Genomic DNA, 27,308 nt, shown 5'->3' on the forward strand with positions numbered 1-27,308 from the left:
TGGACCTCAAGCAGTGAGATCTGCACTACCTGGCCACCCCCTTTTGTGCACGTTCCATAACTTGTGAAAACCACCAGATGCTATAATTAGTAACAGCTGATTGCAGCAAAATTCCTTCAACTTGTGTCACACTTTTCTTACCCCTTCCGTTGTCTTGGTCTGACACAGCCTTTAGGCCCATTATTGGTTTGTTGAATCAATGTGTCTGCCTTGTACATTCAAAAAATCATTATTGACCGGGACAGAAGAAATGCCCTGTGTTTGGGAATGCAAAGCCACAGGTATAACACCTGTGTAGAAGGCAGCTGTTTTATTAGGCACACATGATAACAAAGCAGTTTCTGACTGTGTGAGAGGAAGTGTTGTGTCCCTCTGTGGATTTTAAACAAACCCCCAATATAGAGACCGGTACTCTGACAAACAGCTGAGAAAGAAATAACAGCAAAGGCTACACTTAAGCAACAGATCCTTACATTATGGGCCAAACCTCATTTTATTTCATAGCTTTAGTGTTCGTGGTGACTTGGTATAGATTCCCAGCTGCACCTATATTGGAAGAAATTCTTAGCAGTATATTTAGTGGTAATACTCAGCAAGAGCTGCTGCTGTTCTGTTTTTCACATTCTGTATATAAAAGCCTTAGTATTTTTTTTAAAAGTGTATTAATGTTCCATAATTACTCTAATTGCCTTTCCAAGGTGGTCACCAAATGTGTTTGTTCTGTGCCACTCCTGCTTCTCTGATCCTTTTGTTGCTAAATGCGATATAGGGAAATTTTCATTGCGCTAGGATGATCTTTGCCGTTTGATCTCTGTCCCATTCAAGCCTGATCAACAAGGAGGGAGATTTAATCCGTGAAACAGAGCAGGCCACAAGCGCTAAGTGATGTCCAGCTGCTCGAAACACAAATTCCCGCTCAGCAGAGTTGCCTTGTTAAGGTTTGGGGCCGGACACGTTCCAATGATCTCGGCCCCGGGCGAGGTCAACAAAGCTCGGCCAGAAGGATTTCCACTGATCCACGCCGAATGCAGAATTCCTGGGCCACGAGGACATCGGGCAGAACCCCCAGATAAGGAAGAGACAAATAAAGGAACTCGATAACGGTGTGGGACCAGCTCGGCCTGGCTAAAGGGCAATGCCGGCAGGGGCAGATCAGGACCCCCAAGTGATGGAGCCCCCACACAGGAAAGCACCGAGCCAAAGGAGGAGAGAGATAGAGCAGGGCAGTAATTAGCACGAGAAGCGAGAGACTCGTTAAGCGATAGAAGAGAGAATAGTAGTCAATAAGAGAACTATGTACCTTGCTTGGAACCGTAAGTGCAGGTTTATGTGTTTGTTTGCTGAAAGGTGTAAAGAGTGGAAAGTTTTGCCAGTCGCGCCGCCTGCCTTGGTGGATTCGGCACCTTTCGGTGCCCTTTGTGGGCAGAAGTGTGAATGAAGGCATGGCGGGCCCTGGCAGGAAAGGGCCGGTTCGGGGCCAGCCCCGAGTGCCCCGGCCGAGGCTCGGTGCCTCAGCCGTGCGGGCGGGAGCGGGGACGGAGCTGCCGTGAGGGGAACGCCCGGCCCGGGGGCGCGCGCGCGGCGCCTCAGGCGGGCAGGAGCACAAGGGCCTCTCTGAGGGCTCCTGAATTCTTGCTCTGGTTTTGTACCATGAGATGTTTTTGCCTGAACTCTGCTGGTGGGAGAAGGAACTGTGGCTGTGTTGGGAAGTACCACGGTGAGGAGAGTAGGTGCAACAGCGCTGAGCATTAGGTTAAGGCCTCAGTTCTGTCATCTGTTAGAAGCTGAATTTGAAGCGCATCAGGGTGGCAGACCTTGGCAATGTTCTCTTCCCTTTTGGCTTTTTTTTGTTCTCAGAAAGAAGAATGGAACTTTTCTGCAAAGGATTGGTGTGAAGATGCAGATGACTGGGGAGCCTGTGATGGAGCAGAGCCTCCTGCATGTGCCTCCCTTGAGCTGCTTGGCCTAAAGGAAGCTGTGAGCAGCGAGGTGGAGTTTGCATCCCAGCTCCAGCAGCTGCACCTGTGTGAGCCTGCCGATGGCTCGGGTCCCCGGGACACACATCCTGCACCCAGGGAGGACATGGATGGCCCAGGTGCCCAGGACACACATCCTGCAGCCTGTGAGGACATGGTGATGGCAACAGCTGCTTCAGCTCCTGTGTTCCAGCCCTTCTACATTAATGTTGTGGATGAGGAAGACTACATGGGTTTCCTTGACACACATCATGCACATAAGCTACTGAAGGAGTATCAGCAGAGAGAGTGTGTTGATTTGGAACAGATGATGTCAGAAAGGTGAGAACAGGTCTGGATTTCATGGAGAAACTGAAGGAATTGTGTTGTTTCCTGTATGCTGATTGATAATCTAAATGGGACTCTCACTAAACCTGAACGATGATGTCTGGAAGCTCCTTCAGGAGCCAGTGGTGTGCTGTGCAGGAAGATCAGAGCAGTGCAGCCAGTGCTGCCAGATCTGGAGTTACTCAAAGAAGCAGCTATTTCTGAGTGACAGAGCACTTGGAGTGTTCACCGGCTCCAGGTGGTGCAGTGGATGGTTAATCTCTGAAACAGCATCTGTGCTAAATGGCATGACTTTCTATCATGACATTTCATGCCTTTTTCTTTACCGGGCTAAAGCTCTTCTTATGTTCCTGTTGCATGTTCAGGAGTTGAATTTTTCAGGGATTTTGGCTAGAGACCGGGTTGATGGTAGGACACCTGAAGGTTTAGTAAAGGTTGCCTGAAAAGCAATTGTTGAGCGTGGTTACTGAAAATGTTTTCTTAGTAAAATATTGAACTTAGGTGGTCACAGTGAGGACTTTTGGCCACTTGAGCTTGAGCTGTGGACAGCATTGATTTGTTTAGAGATAAAGCTGCTGTCAGCTGCAGAATCTGCAGAGAAGACTTTTCAACAGTGCTGGTCCTGTTGATTTTTGTTGACCTTTATACAACTGTAGAAGTTCAATTATGCTTGATTCAAAATTACAAAAGAAAACATCACAATTTAAAAACCACAAAATTCTTCAGGAGTTATTAGAGGAAGGGGGTTTTGATGGAATAAAGTTGGTATCTGGAGGATTTGAGTCCCATGTGATAGTCTACAACACTGTTAGTAAGTCACCAGAAACCAAAGAATGAGAAGAAAAAAGTTTCACTTGCAACCCCTAACAGGAATTTGCTCTTAACATGGGTATTTTTTCAGTGCATTTAGCATAATTTAATGTGAGTTTATAACCCTCACTGTTATCTCAGCAGCTCAGATTTAGAGCGTTTCCCATCTGCAGTGCCCAGGGCCGTGCCCTCAGCCCCAGGAGCCGCACCCCAGCACAGCCTGGCCGGGTGTGCAGGGCACTGGGGCAGAGCTCAGGAGCCACCCAAACACAGCAAAGGCTGCAGACACAGCGTGCACTGCCTGGCACCACCTGCAGTCCCTGCCAGCAGTTTGCTCTGTGAGCAGCCAGGTTAAAGTTGACTGGAGTTTGTCTCCAGGGGCTGTAACTCACACCTGTGCACAGACACGGAGGAACATCTGGAGTAAAGGCCACAAGCAGCATTTGCAGTACAGTGCACAAGCACAGCCACAGCACTCAGGATTAACAAGTGCACCATAGATGTGCTAAACTAATTTAAAGACTGTGGGTCTTGTAAGCCACTGAGCTGTAAAGAGAGGTGTGAGCAGGAATGGATCTGTAGAAATGGAGCACCTCTCCTGTGGAGACAGGCTGAGAGAGCTGCGTTGTCCAGCCTGGACAAGAGAAGGCTCTGGGGAGATCTTGGAGCCCCTTGGAGCACCCCAAGGGAGCCTGCAAGAAAAACGGAGAGGGACATTTGCCAAAGGCATGTAGCAACAGCACAGTTCAAAGCAATTCAGGTGTGAATCAGATATGCAACAGAAATTCCTCCCTGGCAGGGTGGGCAGGCCCTGGCACAGGGTGCCCAGAGCAGCTGGGGCTGTCCCTGGATCCCTGGCACTGCCCAAGGCCAGGCTGGACAGGGCTTGGAGCAGCCTGGGATAGAGGAAGGGGTCCCTGCCCATGGCAGATGTGGGATGAATAGAGCTTTGAGGCTTCTTCCAACCCAAACCATTCTGTGATCATATCATGTGAATCTTTGAAATGCTGTTTCTGACAACTGAGAATTCCCATGATCTGGAATCACAAAAGTGCCTTGCTGGGGGCAAGAGCTGCTGAGTCTGTGAAAAAACCCAAACAAACAGAAAAAGGCAGAGCCTAATGCCTGCATAAAATCAACACAACCTCTTACTTAATGTCAGCAGGTAATCTCTGTTCAGCTAGTCTGTTCTCTCCTTTTCACATCATCCTTCAATTACGGGTGGGAAATGACTCAAAATAAATCCTCGGGATTTTCAAGAGGCATTAGATATATTTAGTTACCACCCAAATACCACCCTTCAATGTTGCTCCCACGTTACCAAAGCTGATCATTCATCTGTTTATTGTTGTAACTCTATTGCAGCACTGAACCAAACATCCCTGCACACACAGAACTGAGTGACAGGAGTCTCCTGCACCCTGCAGGAAAAGCTGGGATTTCTCCAGTATTGTTTTTTCTGTCCCAAAATACCTTTGAATGAGACTAAATATCACTCGACTTTGACTTCAGTAAAAGTACACTTTGCAGGGGTTTTGGTTTGGAGGTGGCTATATTGTGTTTCTTCCAGTGCGATCTTACTGGCCAAATGCAGTAAATGCAATAAAGCAGACTGGAGGCGCGTTCCTGCTCTCTGCAGCGCAGGCTGAGGAAACCCTCCCCTCCCTGTCCCAGGCGCTGGTGCTGCAGCAGCAGGACAGCGCTGCAAGCTGCACCAGTGCAGGGCTGCTTCCAAAGCATTGGCAAGCTGTGCCCGAGCTCCTGTGAGTGCGATTCGAAAGGAGCAGCGGGGAGGCAGCAGGAGCCCCGAGGGGCAGGAGGGCTCCCCGTTCCCGAGCCGAGCCCGGCAGTCCCGGTGCTGGCTCGCAGCCCGAGCACTCCCTGGCCCCCTCCGCCTTTGCCTTGCGTAAGGCGGCCCTGGCCCAGCCTATAAAGGCCCGGCCTGCGGCCTTGGTGCCAGCGGCACCATGGCAGCTGCGAGGGACACGGCGCTGCTGGCCTGCATCCTCTTCCTCGGGGGCACGGCGCTGGTGGCGACAGGTAAACACCGGGGCTTCTGCCCTTTGCTCGCTGTAGGGCGACAGGGAACCAGCAGCTGCCTCCTGCTGCCACCCGAGAGCCGGGCACAAAGCCTGGGCTGAGCCGGGCACAAACCCTGAGCTGAGCTGAGCACAAACCCTGGGCTGAGCTGGGCACAAACCCTGGGCTGAGCCGGGCACAGAACCTGGGCTGAGCTGAGCACAAACCCTGGGCTGAGCCGGGCACAAACCCTGGGCTGAGCCGGGCACAAAACCTGGGCTGAGCTGGGCACAAAACCTGGGCTGAGCTGGGCATTCAAAGTGAGCTGCAATAGCAAAAAGTGCATTTCAATTTTTAATCTGCTTTCAGTCATTTATCTCATTTGCCTCCTATGCAAACAGCAAAATCAAATTCCTGTCCCAAAATCTTGCCTGCTGACGCTGAGCAGCCACAGTGCCACATCTGTAATTTGATACTAGAACTTTCACACAGATCTTAAAATGAGACTTGCTTAAATGTTATCAGGATTTGTTTGTGCCAGACTACTTTTAGCTATGTTAGAAGCTTTTTCTTTTGGCTGTACTTACTACTAAGAGTTTCTGTGTTCATTGTCTTTTCTTAATGAGAGCAATCTATTGGGTTTTTATCTACCAACCCAGGGCAAAAAAAAAGATTAAGATCTATGTGCAACCACTAATGCCTGGGAGGTAAGACAATACATATTATATACCTGAAGGAGATTGTACATACAGACCAATCAAAATGAAGGCTAAAATTATGTCAGCTATACTGATTTAATAAAGGTAAAATAAAAATGTGTTTGAAGAAATTAGTAAATCTAAAATTTAAATGAGGAAACATTAGTAATCAAATGAGTAAAATATTGAGCAAAACAAACTCGTAAAATAAACTAGCAGATTAGAATAGTGTACTGTTTAAACAGACTGGAGGTTGTTGAAGCTTTTTGTATAAACGTTACTCGTTTAAGTAAACTAAAGGTGCCTATTTAAGTAGCAAATCAAGCAATTCCATAGAAACAGACCAATTCTGTGTTGTTGTGCTCCTGTCCCACAGAACACCCAGAAGCAGAGACCAAACATGGGAGAGTGCGAGGGTACCAGTTCCGAGTGGACGCAGCTGAGAGGACTGTAAATGTCTTTTTGGGGCTTCCCTTTGCTAAGCCTCCGGTTGGATCACTGAGGTTTGCTGAACCCCAGCCACCTGAGCCATGGGAAGGTGTCAGAGACGCCACTTCCTACCCACCAATGTAAGGCAATGATAAAACCACGGAACCTTTCCAAACGTTATGCTCTATGCAATTCCATGACTCTGATGTGCACACAGGGCCATCCACCAAGATGAATTCCTTGGTGTCCTCTGGTTGCACCTGCAGCTCTTCCAGGGGATGCATTTCTGAATGAGCTGCTGCCTTTACCAAAAGCTGCTGTTCCTCGGGCACCAGCGATGAACTGAGATGGAGCAGCACTTTCCAGATAATGCTCTGCCTCAGGAGCACTTGGCCATCACTTACCAGTCACTAGAGACCTTTGGAACACAGATAGAAGAAGCTGAGGAAACGTTGGAATACAGCATTAGGGAGAAAGTGCTGAGTCAGCTGTTTAAAAGGGCACATGAGATAAGCAGAGCAATTCTGACCTACCTTGTAAATGTCTCACTCCCATGCTCCTACTGCCCTTGTTTAGTGTCTCAAGCCTAATACCTGCCATTGCAACATAGCAACTATTGGAGATGTAAAATGATTAACGTATACTTTCACTGAAGTAATTTACAGCCATATGTATTTGCTGATATATTTCTGTGATATTTTAAAACATGCAAAATTGTATCTGCATGTCACTGTGTACTGAAGTGGCTTTATTTTTACAGATCTCATTAATAACAGGTCAAAGAAAGAAAACCTACTAAAAGCAGAAAAATATTATGCTTGCAGTGCTACCAATCTAGAAATGTGCTAGAGATCAGTTTCTGGTTGGCACTTTGTTGGGGAAACACCAAAAAGCTTCTCTTCATACCTTCCAGGTTTTAGTTAATTCTGTTAATTGTTACATTTTCATTTATGCAGGTGTCTACAGGACAAAGTAATAGGACAGTATGTTTCAGACATGGTTACCAACAGAAAAGAGAAAGTTCCTCTCCAAGTGTCTGAGGATTGCCTGTACCTAAATGTGTACACACCCGTTTCCACAGGAAAACAGGAGAAGCTGCCTGTAAGCAAAATCCTCATAACACCTTGAGCAAAATCATCTGACAGCAACCTTCAACCTGTGCCATGAGCCGACATGCAGGGGCAGTTTTGTAGTGATGGTCAACTTACCTGCTTTGCCCCATCAAATATTAGCTGAGATTGAAGAGAGACACAAAATCCCATTTTACAAGTAAAATTGTATTGGCATTTTAGCTGAGCAGTGCTTGATTTAACCTAAATGATCTGTCCAAAGTCACAGGGCACTGGCACAGTGTAGGTATTTAACCTGCTATAAATCAGTGACATTTGGTAGACCTGCAGGCCTGAGACTCAAAGGATTTCTACAATTTGTGAAATGTAATCTAAAAGTATCAGGAATAAAACAGTACAAAATATTAGATCTTGGGGTATATTTAAATTTTATCACTGGGAGCTCATACCTGTGCTGGGTGGATCCTGTTTTTCTCTTTCCAGGTTTTAGTTTGGATCCATGGAGGCGCATTAGTTCTTGGAGCAGCTTCATCATATGATGGCTCAGCATTAGCAGCCTTTGACAACGTGGTGGTTGTAGCAATTCAGTACAGGCTAGGTATTGCTGGGTATTTCAGGTAAGATGCTTGATCTCTGTTTTTCCTAAGTGATTTCCAAAATGAAGTGTGCAAAGCCTTTGTAAAGACAAGTGCAAAAGACTTGCTTATGCAGAGAAATATTTCTGAGCTGCAGCTGCAAGAGCTGGGGACAATTTCCAGTCCCCAGGCAGTTTCCAGCTCTGTTCTTGTGCGGTTGCTGCTCCAATCTCAGGGCTTTCCGAGCCATTTATCTGTCAGTTGTGTAGAGAAGTTCTGTGTAGAGAATGGCAGATGATTTCTCCCACCACAGATTGTCCTCTCCTCTGCCCTTCTGCTTGCATTGAGCATTTAAACAAATCTGTTCTCTCCCTGCAGCACTGGTGATGAGCATGCCCGAGGTAACTGGGGCTATTTAGACCAAGTAGCGGCTCTTCGGTGGATTCAGGAAAATATCGTACATTTTGGGGGAGATCCAGGATCTGTCACTATCTTTGGAGAATCTGCAGGAGCAATCAGTGTTTCTGCTCTTGTGAGTTCACAGTAATATGGAATTTGAATTACTTAGGGGGAGAAATGCCCTCCATCCATTTTCAGTATCTGCAAGAGAAGTCAGCGAGACAAAAGGGACGGTGTTACAGTGGCACATCACCTGGGTCTTTGATACAACCACAAGGCAACAGGATAGCAAAACAATACAGATTCTGATTGATAAAAATGTGCACTTTTCATACTCAAATGCTGTAGTTAAGGAACAGAACGTTATTCCTCATCTGCTGAATTAAATTCTGGTGGGTTTGAGATTAGACCCTCAAAAGTCTAATCTCTGAGAAATGTCCTTTAAGAGGAGTTGTGGACTCTTGCCCATTTTTGGTTTGCTTTGACAGCCACGTGTGCAAAGTGCTCGAGGTGAATAGTGCTGACAGCTGAAGCAGCCCTGCAGTTTGTGACCCAGTGATTGTGTAAAATCTTTATTTCAACATGGAGCACACGAGCTGTGACAAAGCTCTCCTTTTCCAGTCCCTCACACTTTGGTAGAGAGCACACCAGGGTTCATTGTACATGGGGTACAAACCCCCGTTTCCTGAGGCCAAAAGCTCTTTCTTGCCCTTGTGCAGCAGAGCCAGACTGCCTTGGGCACCCTTGGTCTGTACGTGGCTTGCAGTGTGGTGCCGTGGGGCGCTGGAAGCCAAGTGCAGTGGGAGGGGAAAGGCAGCTGAACTCCTCCTCCATGCGAGAGCTGCCAAAGCACTTTGCACTGCTGGACTGTGCTCAGAGGCTGCACAAGAACACTCTTACCACATGGGCTGTCAAAATGTTCCAGATGGCCACTGATGGCACTGAAATCCAAAACCACTGCGTGGAACACAGTGCTTGTCATGTTTGTTCTTGCTTTTTCACAGGTCTTGTCTCCCCTGGCCAAGGGGCTGTTCCACAAGGCCATTTCAGAGAGTGGTACTGCAGCCATGGGCTTGTTCACTGACCAGCCTAACGAGGAGGCACAAGTGGGTATTTGTGGCAGTTTAAATTCCTTTTTCCAGATAGATTTGCACATCCTAAACTATTCATTCCAAAGTACATAAACATTGTTTTCTACTTGTGAAACAAAACACAGTCATTAAAGACAATATTTCTGTGTGCAAATTGTACATGCTTAATGATGTGTTGCTTTTCAAACACCCAAATATCCACAAAGAGAGAAGAATGAAATATAAAGGACTTGGTGTCTCATAGAGCCAGATACAGGAAATGTGTCCAAAACTGTTTGTTCTCACTGCTTGCAGAAAATTGCTGCTGTCTCTGGCTGTGAAAAATCCAGTTCAGCTGCAATGGTCGAATGCTTGAGAGGGAAAACAGAAGAAGAACTAGTAGAGATAACACTGAAAATGGTAGGTGAAATGACACTTCCTGCATTTAAATGACGTCTCAGACCTTTTCATAGCAGAGAATACTCTTTGTGTGCTGCAATATTAGAAGAACCTGATGTGCATGTAAACTCTGACTTTCTTGACTTTTTCAGGACATGACAACACTGCAGCTCTGCAGCGACGCCTCACCTGAAAATTGCAAACAGGTTCCTGCCCTTCCATTCTGCATCACTTGGAGCTTCCTGTGGTTTGCTGTTGTGCTCTACCAGGGCAAGGAGAAGAAAACAGCACAGATTATTCTGGAGAACCTGAACATCAAATCATTTCTTATCTCCTACTTAAAAGCTCTTATCACAATGCTTATGAGCCTTTGACACTTCAATACAGAAATTGGTTTTTGCCCCACTGTTCCAAACATCCATGGCTATAGAGAACTAGGAAAATATGTATATTCAACATAATGACTTCTGTTTCACAAACATTAATATTATCTTCACAGTCTTCTGCCTAGTGCAGAAAATCATTCAGAAAAAAAAATTGAGATGGCTTGGAAGGCATCCTTTCTTCTATTTTCATTTGGCTTCACATTGGAAATGCAGTAAAAAATCTGAACTTCCTCTAGAAGTACCATGAATGTATTAATGAAGCTTTCTTTTTCTCCTTTTTGTTTAGGACTTCTTTTTCATCAGTGCATGTGTAGATGGTGTATTTTTTCCAAAGAGTCCCAGGGAATTACTGTCTGAAAAATCAATCAATGCGGTCCCATACATAATTGGAGTAAATAACTGTGAATTTGGATGGGTACTTCCAATGGTAAGACACTGAAAATGTTGTAAATTAAACATCATTTTGTAAATAGAAGCTTTTTTATTTAGTATGATTCTCTGTATCACACAGATGATGAAATACCCTCCTTTCGTGGACGGTCTGAGTAAAGATGTTGCACGTCAAATTTTACACAGCCAATTACCAGTATTCATTAAGGTAAGAGGCCATTGCCAGAATAACCCCATGCTCCTTCCTCCCTGGTCTGGCTGTTTTTACCCCTGGAGGAACATATTGCACTGGAAATGCCATTGTGCTGGACACTGGGCTCCCTGAATTGGGGCAGAAATGGGCAGAGATGTGCTGCACTCCTGTTACCCATAGTGACTGAAAATACTCTCGAAATCTCCAGCCTAAATGCCTCTCTTGTTTAAAAAGAGGCCTGTGGGAAACCAGGAGTGATGCAGGTACTTGAACACAAGTTCTTGGGTTAAAGATATATAAAATATCTTGGGATATTTTAGATACCCCAGGTAATGCAAGACATGCAGAGTCCCAGCAGGTATGACAGCAGACCAATGGGACACAACCTCCTAAAACCCAGCAGGATTTCTCTGCAGTTAGGAGGCTTCTTTCCACAGAAGGGAGAACAGTCTGCTTCACTGACTGCTGTTTATCCAGAGGTGTTGGATCCTTAGATCTTGCATCCCCCTTTTCCCTGAGATCACCTGTATCCATAGCTGTGTAACTCCAGTCCTGAGCTCTGAGCCACACTCTGACACAGCTGAGGATTTTCTCTGAAAGGTGATGTTTGGGGTTAGCCAGGGATGTGCAGATGCCACAGACTCACTGCTCTTAGTCCTTATACTGTTCATCATCATTCTAAAGTGCTTTTTATTGCTGTTTCAGGGTATTACATCTGAAGTTGTTGACAGAGTGTACAAGGAGTACATGGGGAATGCAGAAAGCCCTGCTCAGGTCCGAGATGGGCTCCTGGATGCAATGGGAGATGTCTTCTTTGTCATCTCATCTGTGGAAGTGGCCAGACACCACAGGGGTAACTCAGCAGCTTCTACAGAACAACTGTAGAATTCTGTCTGGGGATGGTGTGGGCAGTGTGCAGCACTTTTCACTACCCAGACAACTGGCAGTGTTTCCATTCAACCAAAACAGCTTCTAAGGAACCTTTATCATCCCTGGGGTAGGTATTTTCAGCTCTCAAACCAGCACTTCTCTGTATCCTCTAGATGCTGGCAACCCAGTCTACTTTTATGAATTCCAGCATCGACCAAGTTCCGTGGAAGGTGTGGTACCTGAGTTTGTCAAAGCAGATCATGGAGCTGAGATTGCCTTTGTCCTTGGAAAGCCATTCTTAGCTGGTGATGTACCCATGCTTACTCCATATTCCTTTTAGAAGCTCATTAGTACTCATTTTAATTACTGCAGGTCTTTAGAATAGAACTTCTCTCTTATAAGCATTAGAAGCATGATATATATTATAAGCATAATTTATATATCATAGACATTATTATGAGCATAAACATTTTCTCTCCTCACTAGCAGATACTTTTCATTCCATCATTCATCTGATGTTCTCTCCTAGAAAACAATCCAGTAGCTCAGGGCAACAAGTAGAAGTGTTGCAATTGATAGAGCTCATTCCAATTTTTTTACTTTCTAATGTGGCCGTTTCATCTCTCCCGTTTCAGGAGGTGCTACAAAAGAAGAAAATAAACTGAGTAGAACTGTTATGAGATACTGGACCAACTTTGCTAAAAATGGGTGAGAACCACAATGCTAATTACAGCTCAGGTTTTGTCTGTGCTGCCCAGAACACACCTACCTGCCTGAAGCAGTACCTACATGTTGGTTCCTAGAAATTTGGCAGAATTGAAGATAAATGTTGAAGAAGTTTCTCTTCTTCATGGTCTTTTAAAAGAACCTGCAGACATGAGAAAACAAAAAAATCTAAGAGCTGTTACTCCATCTGCAATGGTGGTTTAGATCTAAAATTAATGACAACTATTACACTTTTGCTCTTCCACTGAGGAGCTTTTTCATCAAGTACTGTCCATGTATTCAGGTACCAGAATCACATAGTCTGGGCTCCTGCTGGTTTTCTGGAATGCTCTGAACCTGAGCACTCAGAGAGCAGTGGATTGGCAAACAGAGAGCTAACTTTTCCTTCTGTTATTTCCAGAAATCCCAACGGAGAGGGCTTGGTCCACTGGCCCCAGTATGGCCTGGAGGAAAAATACCTGGGAATAGACCTGGAGCAAAAGGCAGCAGAGAAACTGAAAGAACACAAAATGGAGTTTTGGGCACAACTCATGAAACAAAGCCAGACTGAAAGGAGAAAACACACAGATTTATAAGTGCTGTGGAGGGTTCAGTTTGCTTTTAAAAGCCAAAGGAAACTCAAACAAAATGAGTTTGTCAGGATGCAGAGTAATAGTCACCTTCTAATTCACTGTTGAAATCTGCTGTCCCAATCACAGTGAAAGGAGAGAAACAAGGGCCATTTGGAATGTTTGTCAGACTAAAAATCACTATTTAATGAAGCAAGCAGAAACCCCACCGAGTCTTTCCAGGTCCAAACAGACAATGGTACCTACTCAGTGCCTGTCAAAACTGAATAATGAGCTGGGAATGGGCAAATGAATTGAAATCTGTAAGAAATTATCTATACAGAATGTACCATGAGTGTCAGACTGTTTGATGTGCCTATTCCCCTCTTCTTTCAGAAGAGCATGGTCAGTTGTCCTTCCTAGAGACCCCTTCTGCCTTCTTTAACTGGAAGTTGCTTGTAGGCAGCAGAGCATCCATCAAGCTACATCTCTGAGGTGGGCTTGACATCTCACAGAAGAGGAGAGGAAATCTTTATTTGTTGTATTGGTTTGTGAATTGTTATAAATAAATCTTGCTTTGATTTTTTGGAACTTGCTTTGCTTTCACCTAATTGACAGAGGCTAATTCTGAGAGGTTATGTCACACCCAAGAAGCCAGAAATGTGCCCAGTTTCTCTATTCCATCTCAATGGTTTCAGGTATGAATCTTTCAGGTTTCTGTGCAGGACCTGAGGCTTGAGGCTCTTTCCAGGAACTCTTCTGGGCTGTGACTGTGTGTCCTTCAACCCTTCCTGGCAAATTCCCAGTGCAGTGGCTGCAGGGAGGACGCAGTGCTGGCAGGACAGACACGCACAGAGGCAGAGGGGGGAGCAGAGGCTGCTGGTGTTCCCTGCACGCTGTTGGCTCAGCAGCAGCAGAGAGAAGATCTGCTGACAGGCAGAGTGTGCACCCCCAGCCTCCCACAGCTGTGGGAGGGGTCCGGGCACACAGGCACTGAAGTGGCTTTTTTGCCAAGTTACACGAGCAGCAGCTACAAAGGAACAATGTGGGAATCCAGCAAGCCAGGGGAGCTCTCCTCATGAGCACAAACAAACAACCAGCCCTACTGTCACTACCACCCCTTTAACTGGAGCCCAGCTCTCACATGCCACAGCACCCCAAGGGGGGCTCTCACAGGGACAGCCCAAGCTCCTGCTGCAGCTGTTGACCCTTTGGAGGAGGCTTCTTCTTTCTTCTTCCTCCTCCTCCTCACCTCTGGGGTCACTTGCTTTTGCCCACCTGTGGACCTCAAGCAGTGAGATCTACACTACCTGGCCACCCCCTTTTGTGCACGTTCCATAACTTGTGAAAACCACCAGTTGTTGCAATTAGTAACAGCTGATTGCAGCAAAATTCCTTCAACTTGTGTCACACTTTTCTTACCCCTTCTCTTGTTTTGGTCTGACACAGCCTTTAGGCCCATTATTGGTTTGTTGAATCAATGTGTCTGCCTTGTACATTCAAAAAATCATTATTGACCGGGACAGAAGAAATGCCCTGTGTTTGGGAATGCAAAGCCACAGGTATAACACCTGTGTAGAAGGCAGCTGTTTTATTAGGCACACATGATAACAAAGCAGTTTCTGACTGTGTGAGAGGAAGTGTTGTGTCCCTCTGTGGATTTTAAACAAACCCCCAATATAGAGACCGGTACTCTGACAAACAGCTGAGAAAGAAATAACAGCAAAGGCTACACTTAAGCAACAGATCCTTACATTATGGGCCAAACCTCATTTTATTTCATAGCTTTAGTGTTCGTGGTGACTTGGTATAGATTCCCAGCTGCACCTATATTGGAAGAAATTCTTAGCAGTATATTTAGTGGTAATACTCAGCAAGAGCTGCTGCTGTTCTGTTTTTCACATTCTGTATATAAAAGCCTTAGTATTTTTTTTAAAAGTGTATTAATGTTCCATAATTACTCTAATTGCCTTTCCAAGGTGGTCACCAAATGTGTTTGTTCTGTGCCACTCCTGCTTCTCTGATCCTTTTGTTGCTAAATGCGATATAGGGAAATTTTCATTGCGCTAGGATGATCTTTGCCGTTTGATCTCTGTCCCATTCAAGCCTGATCAACAAGGAGGGAGATTTAATCCGTGAAACAGAGCAGGCCACAAGCGCTAAGTGATGTCCAGCTGCTCGAAACACAAATTCCCGCTCAGCAGAGTTGCCTTGTTAAGGTTTGGGGCCGGACACGTTCCAATGATCTCGGCCCCGGGCGAGGTCAACAAAGCTCGGCCAGAAGGATTTCCACTGATCCACGCCGAATGCAGAATTCCTGGGCCACGAGGACATCGGGCAGAACCCCCAGATAAGGAAGAGACAAATAAAGGAACTCGATAACGGTGTGGGACCAGCTCGGCCTGGCTAAAGGGCAATGCCGGCAGGGGCAGATCAGGACCCCCAAGTGATGGAGCCCCCACACAGGAAAGCACCGAGCCAAAGGAGGAGAGAGATAGAGCAGGGCAGTAATTAGCACGAGAAGCGAGAGACTCGTTAAGCGATAGAAGAGAGAATAGTAGTCAATAAGAGAACTATGTACCTTGGAACCGTAAGTGCAGGTTTATGTGTTTGTTTGCTGAAAGGTGTAAAGAGTGGAAAGTTTTGCCAGTCGCGCCGCCTGCCTTGGTGGATTCGGCACCTTTCGGTGCCCTTTGTGGGCAGAAGTGTGAATGAGGGCATGGCGGGCCCTGGCAGGAAAGGGCCGGTTCGGGGCCAGCCCCGAGTGCCCCGGCCGAGGCTCGGTGCCTCAGCCGTGCGGGCGGGAGCGGGGACGGAGCTGCCGTGAGGGGAACGCCCGGCCCGGGGGCGCGCGCGCGGCGCCTCAGGCTGGCAGGAGCACAAGGGCCTCTCTGAGGGCTCGTGAATTCTTGCTCTGGTTTTGTACCATGAGATGTTTTTGCCTGAACTCTGCTGGTGGGTGAAGGAACTATGGCTGTGTTGGGAAGTACCACGGTGAGGAGAGTAGGTGCAACAGCGCTGAGCATTAGGTTAAGGCCTCAGTTCTGTCATCTGTTAGAAGCTGAATTTGAAGCGCATCAGGGTGGCAGACCTTGGCAATGTTCTCTTCCCTTTTGGCTTTTTTTGGTTCTCAGAAAGAAGAATGGAACTTTTCTGCAAAGGATTGGTGTGAAGATGCAGATGACTGCGGAGACTGTGAAGTTTTTGTCCTCACTGTTATCTCAGCAGCTCAGATTTAGAGCGTTTCCCATCTGCAGTGCCCAGGGCCGTGCCCTCAGCCCCAGGAGCCGCACCCCAGCACAGCCTAGCCGGGTGTGCAGGGCACTGGGGCAGAGCTCAGGAGCCACCCAAACACAGCAAAGGCTGCAGACACAGCGTGCACTGCCTGGCACCACCTGCAGTCCCTGCCAGCAGTTTGCTCTGTGAGCAGCCAGGTTAAAGTTGACTGGAGTTTGTCTCCAGGGGCTGTAACTCACACCTGTGCACAGACACGGAGGAACATCTGGAGTAAAGGCCACAAGCAGCATTTGCAGTACAGTGCACAAGCACAGCCACAGCACTCAGGATTAACAGGTGCATCACAGATGTGCTAAACTAATTTAAAGACTGTGGGTCTTGTAAGCCACTGAGCTGTAAAGAGAGGTGTGAGCAGGAATGGATCTATAGAAATGGAGCACCTCTCCTGTGGAGACAGGCTGAGAGAGCTGTGTTGTCCAGCCTGGACAAGAGAAGGCTCTGGGGAGATCTTGGAGCCCCTTGGAGCACCCCAAGGGAGACTGCAAGAAAAATGGAGAGGGGCATTTGCCAAGGGCATGTAGCAACAGCACAATTCAAAGCAATTCAGGTGTGAATCAGATATGCAACAGAAATTCCTCCCTGGCAGGGTGGGCAGGCCCTGGCACAGGGTGCCCAGAGCAGCTGGGGCCGTCCCTGGATCCCTGGCACTGCCCAAGGCCAGGCTGGACAGGGCTTGGAGCAGCCTGGGATAGAGGAAGGGGTCCCTGCCCATGGCAGAGGTGGGATGAGTAGAGCTTTGAGGCTTCTTCCAACCCAAACCATTCTGTGATCATATCATGTGAATCTTTGAAATGCTGTTTCTGACAACTGAGAATTCCCATGATCTGGAATTACAAAAGTGCCTTGCTGGGGGCAAGAGCTGCTGAGTCAGTGAAAAAACCCAAACAAACAGAAAAAGGCAGAGCCTAATGCCTGCATAAAATCAACACAACCTCTTAGTTAACGTCAGCAGGTAATCTCTGTTCAGCTAGTCTGTTCTCTCCTTTTCACATCATCCTTCACTTATGGGTGGGAAATGACTCAAAATAAATCCTCGGGATTTTCAAGAGGCATTAGATATATTTAGTTACCACCCAGATACCACCCTTCAATATTGCTCCCACGTTACCAAAGCTGATCATTCATCTGTTTATTGTTGTAACTCTATTGCAGCACTGAACCAAACATCCCTGCACACACAGAACTGAGTGACAGGAGTCTCCTGCACCCTGCAGGAAAAGCTGGGATTTCTCCAGTATTGTTTTTTCTGTCCCAAAATACCTTTGAATGAGACTAAATATCACTCGACTTTGACTTCAGTAAAAGTACACTTTGCAGGGGTTTTGGTTTGGAGGTGGCTATATTGTGTTTCTTCCAGTGCGATCTTACTGGCCAAATGCAGTAAATGCAATAAAGCAGACTGGAGGCGCGTTCCTGCTCTCTGCAGCGCAGGCTGAGGAAACCCTCCCCTCCCTGTCCCAGGCGCTGGTGCTGCAGCAGCAGGACAGCGCTGCAGCTGCACCAGTGCAGGGCTGCTTCCAAAGCATTGGCAAGCTGTGCCCGAGCTCCTGTGAGTGCGATTCGAAAGGAGCAGCGGGGAGGCAGCAGGAGCCCCGAGGGGCAGGAGGGCTCCCCGTTCCCGAGCCGAGCCCGGCAGTCCCGGTGCTGGCTCGCAGCCCGAGCACTCCCTGGCCCCCTCCGCCTTTGCCTTGCGTAAGGCGGCCCTGGCCCAGCCTATAAAGGCCCGGCCTGCGGCCTTGGTGCCAGCGGCACCATGGCAGCTGCGAGGGACACGGCGCTGCTGGCCTGCATCCTCTTCCTCGGGGGCACGGCGCTGGTGGCGACAGGTAAACACCGGGGCTTCTGCCCTTTGCTCGCTGTAGGGCGACAGGGAACCAGCAGCTGCCTCCTGCTGCCACCCGAGAGCCGGGCACAAACCCTGGGCTGAGCTGGGCACAAACCCTGGGCTGAGCTGGGCACAAACTCTGGGCTGAGCTGGGCACAAAGCCTGGGCTGAGCCGGGCACAAACCCTGAGCTGAGCTGAGCACAATCCCTGGGCTGAGCCGGGCACAAACCCTGGGCTGAGCCGGGCACAAACCCTGGGCTGAGCCGGGCACAAACCCTGGGCTGAGCTGGGCACAAACCCTGGGCTGAGCCGGGCACAAACCCTGGGCTGAGCCGGGCACAAAGCCTGGGCTGAGTTGGGCACAAAGCCTGGGCTGAGCCGGACTCAGAGCCTGAGCTGAGCCGGGCACAAACCCTGGGCTGAGCTGAGCCGGGCACAAACCCTGGGCTGAGCTGGGCACTCAAAGTGAGCTGCAATAGCAAAAAGTGCATTTCAATTTTTAATCTGCTTTCAGTCATTTGTCTCATTTGCCTCCTATGCAAACAGCAAAATCAAATTCCTGTCCCAAAATCTTGCCTGCTGACGCTGAGCAGCCACAGTGCCACATCTGTAATTTGATACTAGAACTTTCACACAGATCTTAAAATGAGACTTGCTTAAATGTTATCAGGATTTGTTTGTGCCAGACTACTTTTAGCTATGTTAGAAGCTTTTTCTTTTGGCTGTACTTACTACTAAGAGTTTCTGTGTTCATTGTCTTTTCTTAATGAGAGCAATCTATTGGGTTTTTATCTACCAACCCAGGGCAAAAAAAAAGATTAAGATCTATGTGCAACCACTAATGCCTGGGAGGTAAGACAATACATATTATATACCTGAAGGAGATTGTACATACAGACCAATCAAAATGAAGGCTAAAATTATGTCAGCTATACTGATTTAATAAAGGTAAAATAAAAATGTGTTTGAAGAAATTAGTAAATCTAAAATTTAAATGAGGAAACATTAGTAATCAAATGAGTAAAATATTGAGCAAAACAAACTCGTAAAATAAACTAGCAGATTAGAATAGTGTACTGTTTAAACAGACTGGAGGTTGTTGAAGCTTTTTGTATAAACGTTACTCGTTTAAGTAAACTAAAGGTGCCTATTTAAGTAGCAAATCAAGCAATTCCATAGAAACAGACCAATTCTGTGTTGTTGTGCTCCTGTCCCACAGAACACCCAGAAGCAGAGACCAAACATGGGAGAGTGCGAGGGTACCAGTTCCGAGTGGACGCAGCTGAGAGGACTGTAAATGTCTTTTTGGGGCTTCCCTTTGCTAAGCCTCCGGTTGGATCACTGAGGTTTGCTGAACCCCAGCCACCTGAGCCATGGGAAGGTGTCAGAGACGCCACTTCCTACCCACCAATGTAAGGCAATGATAAAACCACGGAACCTTTCCAAACGTTATGCTCTATGCAATTCCATGACTCTGATGTGCACACAGGGCCATCCACCAAGATGAATTCCTTGGTGTCCTCTGGTTGCACCTGCAGCTCTTCCAGGGGATGCATTTCTGAATGAGCTGCTGCCTTTACCAAAAGCTGCTGTTCCTCGGGCACCAGCGATGAACTGAGATGGAGCAGCACTTTCCAGATAATGCTCTGCCTCAGGAGCACTTGGCCATCACTTACCAGTCACTAGAGACCTTTGGAACACAGATAGAAGAAGCTGAGGAAACGTTGGAATACAGCATTAGGGAGAAAGTGCTGAGTCAGCTGTTTAAAAGGGCACATGAGATAAGCAGAGCAATTCTGACCTACCTTGTAAATGTCTCACTCCCATGCTCCTACTGCCCTTGTTTAGTGTCTCAAGCCTAATACCTGCCATTGCAACATAGCAACTATTGGAGATGTAAAATGATTAACTTATACTTTCACTGCCTTATGTATTTTCTGATGTATTTCTGCTTTTCTCTGTTTTTGAAACATGCAAAACTGTATCTGCATGTCACTGTGTACTGAAGTGGCTTTATTTTTACAGATCTCATTAATAACAGGTCAAAGAAAGAAAACCTACTAAAAGCAGAAAAATATTATGCTTGCAGTGCTACCAATCTAGAAATGTGCTAGAGATCAGTTTCTGGTTGGCACTTTGTTGGGGAAACACCAAAAAGCTTCTCTTCATACCTTCCAGGTTTTAGTTAATTCTGTTAATTGTTACATTTTCATTTATGCAGGTGTCTACAGGACAAAGTAATAGGACAGTATGTTTCAGACATGGTTACCAACAGAAAAGAGAAAGTTCCTCTCCAAGTGTCTGAGGATTGCCTGTACCTAAATGTGTACACACCCGTTTCCACAGGAAAACAGGAGAAGCTGCCTGTAAGCAAAATCCTCATAACACCTTGAGCAAAATCATCTGACAGCAACCTTCAACCTGTGCCATGAGCCGACATGCAGGGGCAGTTTTGTAGTGATGGTCAACTTACCTGCTTTGCCCCATCAAATATTAGCCGAGATTGAAGAGAGACACAAAATCCCATTTTACAAGTAAAATTGTATTGGCATTTTAGCTGAGCAGTGCTTGATTTAACCTAAATGATCTGTCCAAAGTCACAGGGCACTGGCACAGTGTAGGTATTTAACCTGCTATAAATCAGTGACATTTGGTAGACCTGCAGGCCTGAGACTCAAAGGATTTCTACAATTTGTGAAATGTAATCTAAAAGTATCAGGAATAAAACAGTACAAAATATTAGATCTTGGGGTATATTTAAATTTTATCACTGGGAGCTCATACCTGTGCTGGGTGGATCCTGTTTTTCTCTTTCCAGGTTTTAGTTTGGATCCATGGAGGCGCATTAGTTCTTGGAGCAGCTTCATCATATGATGGCTCAGCATTAGCAGCCTTTGACAACGTGGTGGTTGTAGCAATTCAGTACAGGCTAGGTATTGCTGGGTATTTCAGGTAAGATGCTTGATCTCTGTTTTTCCTAAGTGATTTCCAAAATGAAGTGTGCAAAGCCTTTGTAAAGACAAGTGCAAAAGACTTGCTTATGCAGAGAAATATTTCTGAGCTGCAGCTGCAAGAGCTGGGGACAATTTCCAGTCCCCAGGCAGTTTCCAGCTCTGTTCTTGTGCGGTTGCTGCTCCAATCTCAGGGCTTTCCGAGCCATTTATCTGTCAGTTGTGTAGAGAAGTTCTGTGTAGAGAATGGCAGATGATTTCTCCCACCACAGATTGTCCTCTCCTCTGCCCTTCTGCTTGCATTGAGCATTTAAACAAATCTGTTCTCTCCCTGCAGCACTGGTGATGAGCATGCCCGAGGTAACTGGGGCTATTTAGACCAAGTAGCGGCTCTTCGGTGGATTCAGGAAAATATCGTACATTTTGGGGGAGATCCAGGATCTGTCACTATCTTTGGAGAATCTGCAGGAGCAATCAGTGTTTCTGCTCTTGTGAGTTCACAGTAATATGGAATTTGAATTACTTAGGGGGAGAAATGCCCTCCATCCATTTTCAGTATCTGCAAGAGAAGTCAGCGAGACAAAAGGGACGGTGTTACAGTGGCACATCACCCGGGTCTTTGATACAACCACAAGGCAACAGGATAGCAAAACAATACAGATTCTGATTGATAAAAATGTGCACTTTTCATACTCAAATGCTGTAGTTAAGGAACAGAACGTTATTCCTCATCTGCTGAATTAAATTCTGGTGGGTTTGAGATTAGACCCTCAAAAGTCTAATCTCTGAGAAATGTCCTTTAAGAGGAGTTGTGGACTCTTGCCCATTTTTGGTTTGCTTTGACAGCCACGTGTGCAAAGTGCTCGAGGTGAATAGTGCTGACAGCTGAAGCAGCCCTGCAGTTTGTGACCCAGTGATTGTGTAAAATCTTTATTTCAACATGGAGCACACGAGCTGTGACAAAGCTCTCTTTCTCCAGTCCCTCACACTTTGGTAGAGAGCACACCAGGGTTCATTGTACATGGGGTACAAACCCCCGTTTCCTGAGGCCAAAAGCTCTTTCTTGCCCTTGTGCAGCAGAGCCAGACTGCCTTGGGCACCCTCGGTCTGTACGTGGCTTGCAGTGTGGTGCCGTGGGGCGCTGGAAGCCAAGTGCAGTGGGAGGGGAAAGGCAGCTGAACTCCTCCTCCATGCGAGAGCTGCCAAAGCACTTTGCACTGCTGGACTGTGCTCAGAGGCTGCACAAGAACACTCTTACCACATGGGCTGTCAAAATGTTCCAGATGGCCACTGATGGCACTGAAATCCAAAACCACTGCGTGGAACACAGTGCTTGTCATGTTTGTTCTTGCTTTTTCACAGGTCCTGTCTCCCCTGGCCAAGGGGCTGTTCCACAAGGCCATTTCAGAGAGTGGTACTGCAGCCATGGGCTTGTTCACTGACCAGCCTAACGAGGAGGCACAAGTGGGTATTTGTGGCAATTTAAATTCCTTTTTCCAGATAGATTTGCACATCCTAAACTATTCATTCCAAAATACAGAAACATGTTTATTCTTCTTCTCATTAATACACTCATTAAAGACAGTATTTCTGTGTGCAAATTGTACATGCTTAATGATGTGTTGCTTTTCAAACACCCAAATTCCACAAAGAGAGAGGAATGAAATGTAAAGGCCTTGGTGTCTCATAGAGCCAGATACAGGAAATGTGTCCAAAACTGTTTGTTCTCACTGCTTGCAGAAAATTGCTGCTGTCTCTGGCTGTGAAAAATCCAGTTCAGCTGCAATGGTCGAATGCTTGAGAGGGAAAACAGAAGAAGAACTAGTAGAGATAACACTGAAAATGGTAGGTGAAATGACACTTCCTGCATTTAAATGACATCTCAGACCTTTTCATAGCAGAGAATACTCTTTGTGTGCTGCAATATTAGAAGAACCTGATGTGCATGTAAACTCTGACTTTCTTGACTTTTTCAGGACACGAGAGCCCTGCAGCTCTGCAGCGATGCCTCACCTGAAAATTGCAAACAGGTTCCTGCCCTTCCATTCTGCATCACTTGGAGCTTCCTGTGGTTTGCTGTTGTGCTCTACCAGGGCAAGGAGAAGAAAACGGCACAGATTATTCTGGAGAACCTGAACATCAAATCATTTCTTATCTCCTACTTAAAAGCTCTTATCACAATGCTTATGAGCCTTTGACACTTCAATACAGAAATTGGTTTTTGCCCCACTGTTCCAAACATCCATGGCCATACTGAACTAAGAAAAGATGTAAATTCAACATAATGACTTCTGTTTCACAAACATCAGTATTATCTTCAAAGTCTTCTGCCTAGTGCAGAAAATCATTCAGAAAAAAAATTAAGATGGCTTGGATGGCATAATTTCTTTTATTTTCATTTGTCTTCACATTGGAAATGCAGTAAAAAATCTGAACTTCCTCTAGAAGCAACATTAATTCATTAAATAAAGCTTTATTTTTCTTATTTCTTTGTTTTTTCAGGATTACATTTCTATTGGTGGATGTGTAGATGGTGTATTTTTTCCAAGGAGTCCCAGGGAATTACTGTCTGAAAAATCAATCAATGCGGTCCCATACATAATTGGAGTAAATAACTGTGAATTTGGATGGGTACTTCCAATGGTAAGACACTGAAAATGTTGTAAATTAAACATCATTTTGTAAATAGAAGCTTTTTTATTTAGTATGATTCTCTGTATCACACAGATGATGAAATACCCTCCTTTCGTGGACGGTCTGAGTAAAGATGTTGCACGTCAAATTTTACACAGCCAATTACCAGTATTCATTAAGGTAAGAGGCCATTGCCAGAATAACCCCATGCTCCTTCCTCCCTGGTCTGGCTGTTTTTACCCCTGGAGGAACATATTGCACTGGAAATGCCATTGTGCTGGACACTGGGCTCCCTGAATTGGGGCAGAAATGGGCAGAGATGTGCTGCACTCCTGTTACCCATAGTGACTGAAAATACTCTCGAAATCTCCAGCCTAAATGCCTCTCTTGTTTAAAAAGAGGCCTGTGGGAAACCAGGAGTGATGCAGGTACTTGAACACAAGTTCTTGGGTTAAAGATATATAAAATATCTTGGGATATTTTAGATACCCCAGGTAATGCAAGACATGCAGAGTCCCAGCAGGTATGACAGCAGACCAATGGGACACAACCTCCTAAAACCCAGCAGGATTTCTCTGCAGTTAGGAGGCTTCTTTCCACAGAAGGGAGAACAGTCTGCTTCACTGACTGCTGTTTATCCAGAGGTGTTGGATCCTTAGATCTTGCATCCCCCTTTTCCCTGAGATCACCTGTATCCATAGCTGTGTAACTCCAGTCCTGAGCTCTGAGCCACACTCTGACACAGCTGAGGATTTTCTCTGAAAGGTGATGTTTGGGGTTAGCCAGGGATGTGCAGATGCCACAGACTCACTGCTCTTAGTCCTTATACTGTTCATCATCATTCTAAAGTGCTTTTTATTGCTGTTTCAGGGTATTACATCTGAAGTTGTTGACAGAGTGTACAAGGAGTACATGGGGAATGCAGAAAGCCCTGCTCAGGTCCGAGATGGGCTCCTGGATGCAATGGGAGATGTCTTCTTTGTCATCTCATCTGTGGAAGTGGCCAGACACCACAGGGGTAACTCAGCAGCTTCTACAGAACAACTGTAGAATTCTGTCTGGGGATGGTGTGGGCAGTGTGCAGCACTTTTCACTACCCAGACAACTGGCAGTGTTTCCATTCAACCAAAACAGCTTCTAAGGAACCTTTATCATCCCTGGGGTAGGTATTTTCAACTCTCAAACCAGCACTTCTCTGTATCCTCTAGATGCTGGCAACCCAGTCTACTTTTATGAATTCCAGCATCGACCAAGTTCCGTGGAAGGTGTGGTACCTGAGTTTGTCAAAGCAGATCATGGAGCTGAGATTGCCTTTGTCCTTGGAAAGCCATTCTTAGCTGGTGATGTACCCATGCTTACTCCATATTCCTTTTAGAAGCTCATTAGTACTCATTTTAATTACTGCAGGTCTTTAGAATAGAACTTCTCTCTTATAAGCATTAGAAACATGATATATATTATAAGCATAATTTATATATCATAGACATTATTATGAGCATAAACATTTTCTCTCCTCACTAGCAGATACTTTTCATTCCCTCATTCATCTGATGTTCTCTCCTAGAAAACAATCCAGTAGCTCAGGGCAACAAGTAGAAGTGTTGCAATTGATAGAGCTCATTCCAATTTTTTACTTTCTAATGTGGCCGTTTCATCTCTCCCGTTTCAGGAGGTGCTACAAAAGAAGAAAATAAACTGAGTAGAACTGTTATGAGATACTGGACCAACTTTGCTAAAAATGGGTGAGAACCACAATGCTAATTACAGCTCAGGTTTCGTCTGTGCTACCCAGAACACACCTACCTGCCTGAAGCAGTACCTACATGTTGGTTCCTAGAAATTTGGCAGAATTGAAGATAAATGTTGAAGAAGTTTCTCTTCTTCATGGTCTTTTAAAAGAACCTGCAGACACAAAACAAGGAAAAAAAATCTAAGAGCTGTTACTCCATCTGCAATGGTGGTTTAGATCTAAAATTAATGACAACTATTACACTTTTGCTCTTCCACTGAGGAGCTTTTTCATCAAGTACTGTCCATGTATTCAGGTACCAGAATCACATAGTCTGGGCTCCTGCTGGTTTTCTGGAATGCTCTGAACCTGAGCACTCAGAGAGCAATGGATTGGCAAACGGAGAGCTAACTTTTCCTTCTGTTATTTCCAGAAATCCCAACGGAGAGGGCTTGGTCCACTGGCCCCAGTATGGCCTGGAGGAAAAATACCTGGGAATAGACCTGGAGCAAAAGGCAGCAGAGAAACTGAAAGAACACAAAATGGAGTTTTGGGCACAACTCATGAAACAAAGCCAGACTGGAAAGAGAAAACACATAGATTTATAAGATTTATATTTACATAGATTTATAAGTGCTGTGGGGGGTTCAGTTTGCTTTTAAAAGCCAAAGGAAAGACAAACAAAATGAGTTTGTCAGGATGCAGAGTAATAGTCACCTTCTAACTCACAGTTGTCATCTGCTGTCCCAATCACAGTGAAAGGAGAGAAACAAGGGCCATTTGGAATGTTTGTCAGACTAAAAATCACTATTTAATGAAGCAAGCAGAAACCCCACCGAGTCTTTCCAGGTCCAAACAGACCATAGTACCTACTTAGTGCATATTAAAGCTGAAAAATGAGCTGGGAATGGGCAAATGAATTGAAATCTGTAAGAAATTGTTGGAGTCTGAGACACAGAATGTGTGTCCTTGTTTCTGATGCATAGCTCTGAGATCCAGAAAAACACTGAATTTGAAAAAATTGAAAAATTAATTGAAATCTGTAAAAACTTATCTATACAGAATGTACCATGAGTGTCAGACTGTTTGATGTGCCTATTCCCCTCTTCTTTCAGAAGAGCATGGTCAGTTGTCCTTCCTAGAGACCCCTTCTGCCTTCTTTAACTGGAAGTTGCTTGTAGGCAGCAGAGCATCCATCAAGCTACATCTCTGAGGTGGGCTTGACATCTCACAGAAGAGGAGGGGAAATCTTTATTTGTTGTATTGGTTTGTGAATTGTTATAAATAAATCTTGCTTTGATTTTTTGGAACTTGCTTTGCTTTCACCTAATTGACAGAGGCTAATTCTGAGAGGTTATGTCACACCCAAGAAGCCAGAAATGTGCCCAGTTTCTCTCTTCCATCTCAACGGTTTCAGGTATGAATCTTTCAGGTTTCTGTGCAGGACCTGAGGCTTAAGGCTCTTTCCAGGAACTCTTCTGGGCTGTGACTGTGTGTCCTTCAACCCTTCCTGGCAAATTCCCAGTGCAGTGGCTGCAGGGAGGACGCAGTGCTGGCAGGACAGACACGCACAGAGGCAGAGGGGGGAGCAGAGGCTGCTGGTGTTCCCTGCACGCTGTTGGCTCAGCAGCAGCAGAGAGAAGATCTGCTGACAGGCAGAGTGTGCACCCCCAGCCTCCCACAGCTGTGGGAGGGGTCCGGGCACACAGGCACTGAAGTGGCTTTTTTGCCAAGTTACATGAGCAGCAGCTACAAAGGAACAATGTGGGAATCCAGCAAGCCAGGGGAGCTCTCCTCATGAGCACAAACAAACAACCAGCCCTACTGTCACTACCACCCCTTTAACTGGTGCCCAGCTCTCACATGCCACAGCACCCCAAGGGGGGCTCTCACAGGGACAGCCCAAGCTCCTGCTGCAGCTGTTGACCCTTTGGAGGAGGCTTCTTCTTTCTTCTTCCTCCTCCTCCTCACCTCTGGGGTCACTTG

The 27,308-nt window shown here is 46.1% G+C and overlaps 2 protein-coding genes and 1 long non-coding RNA gene across 8 annotated transcripts in view; 2 read left to right on the top strand and 1 right to left on the bottom strand.

Moving 5' to 3' along the window:
• LOC147650812 (uncharacterized) overlaps nucleotides 1–27,308 on the bottom strand; it is a 47,974-nt gene that overhangs the window by 18,063 nt on the left and 2,603 nt on the right. The window contains exons 2-7 of the long non-coding RNA XR_015275432.1: nucleotides 25,397–25,495; nucleotides 22,973–23,045; nucleotides 20,793–21,518; nucleotides 12,401–12,479; nucleotides 9,962–10,034; nucleotides 7,779–8,504 (exon numbers count right to left, since the gene is read on the bottom strand). This is a non-coding gene — a long non-coding RNA (uncharacterized LOC147650812). The remainder of the gene's footprint in view (nucleotides 1–7,778; nucleotides 8,505–9,961; nucleotides 10,035–12,400; nucleotides 12,480–20,792; nucleotides 21,519–22,972; nucleotides 23,046–25,396; nucleotides 25,496–27,308) is intronic.
• LOC111946110 (fatty acyl-CoA hydrolase precursor, medium chain-like) lies at nucleotides 922–13,476 on the top strand. 6 transcript variants are annotated; one of them, XM_086847755.1, is made up of 16 exons: nucleotides 1,014–1,313; nucleotides 1,858–1,926; nucleotides 3,230–5,153; nucleotides 6,207–6,399; nucleotides 7,216–7,360; nucleotides 7,813–7,946; nucleotides 8,283–8,436; nucleotides 9,308–9,409; nucleotides 9,689–9,793; nucleotides 9,925–9,978; nucleotides 10,445–10,585; nucleotides 10,670–10,756; nucleotides 11,447–11,594; nucleotides 11,785–11,916; nucleotides 12,247–12,319; nucleotides 12,738–13,476. In XM_086847755.1, the coding sequence occupies exons 3-16, from the start codon at nucleotides 5,081–5,083 to the stop codon at nucleotides 12,910–12,912; spliced, it is 1,716 nt and encodes a 571-aa protein (XP_086703881.1). In that variant the 5' UTR covers nucleotides 1,014–1,313; nucleotides 1,858–1,926; nucleotides 3,230–5,080; the 3' UTR covers nucleotides 12,913–13,476. The 6 variants fall into 6 exon arrangements, with proteins under 6 accessions (XP_086703885.1, XP_086703881.1, XP_086703883.1 ...); XM_086847759.1 differs by lacking the exon at nucleotides 3,230–5,153 and having other exon boundaries at nucleotides 922–1,313; nucleotides 1,858–2,297; XM_086847757.1 differs by lacking the exons at nucleotides 1,014–1,313; nucleotides 3,230–5,153 and adding an exon at nucleotides 1,514–1,717 and having other exon boundaries at nucleotides 1,858–2,297.
• Nucleotides 15,700–26,632, top strand: LOC147650813 (fatty acyl-CoA hydrolase precursor, medium chain-like). The gene is made up of 14 exons (XM_086847760.1): nucleotides 15,700–18,008; nucleotides 19,228–19,420; nucleotides 20,230–20,374; nucleotides 20,827–20,960; nucleotides 21,297–21,450; nucleotides 22,322–22,423; nucleotides 22,700–22,804; nucleotides 22,936–22,989; nucleotides 23,462–23,602; nucleotides 23,687–23,773; nucleotides 24,464–24,611; nucleotides 24,802–24,933; nucleotides 25,263–25,335; nucleotides 25,756–26,632. The coding sequence occupies exons 1-14, from the start codon at nucleotides 17,936–17,938 to the stop codon at nucleotides 25,928–25,930; spliced, it is 1,716 nt and encodes a 571-aa protein (XP_086703886.1). The 5' UTR covers nucleotides 15,700–17,935; the 3' UTR covers nucleotides 25,931–26,632.

The sequence above is a fragment of the Cyanistes caeruleus genome, chromosome 12 (genome assembly GCF_971803275.1).
Source record: "Cyanistes caeruleus chromosome 12, bCyaCae1.hap1.1, whole genome shotgun sequence".
Classification (NCBI taxonomy): Eukaryota; Metazoa; Chordata; class Aves; order Passeriformes; family Paridae; genus Cyanistes; species Cyanistes caeruleus.

Coding starts and splice junctions, on each gene's coding strand:
- LOC147650813 (XM_086847760.1), top strand. CDS start 17,936: ATGGCAGCTGCGAGGGACACGGCGCTGCTGGCCTGCATCCTCTTCCTC. Junction 23,603..23,686: donor TTGGATGGGTACTTCCAATG/GTAAGACACTGA, acceptor TGTATCACACAG/ATGATGAAATACCCTCCTTT. Junction 25,336..25,755: donor ACCAACTTTGCTAAAAATGG/GTGAGAACCACA, acceptor TGTTATTTCCAG/AAATCCCAACGGAGAGGGCT.
- LOC111946110 (XM_086847755.1), top strand. CDS start 5,081: ATGGCAGCTGCGAGGGACACGGCGCTGCTGGCCTGCATCCTCTTCCTC. Junction 10,586..10,669: donor TTGGATGGGTACTTCCAATG/GTAAGACACTGA, acceptor TGTATCACACAG/ATGATGAAATACCCTCCTTT. Junction 12,320..12,737: donor ACCAACTTTGCTAAAAATGG/GTGAGAACCACA, acceptor TGTTATTTCCAG/AAATCCCAACGGAGAGGGCT.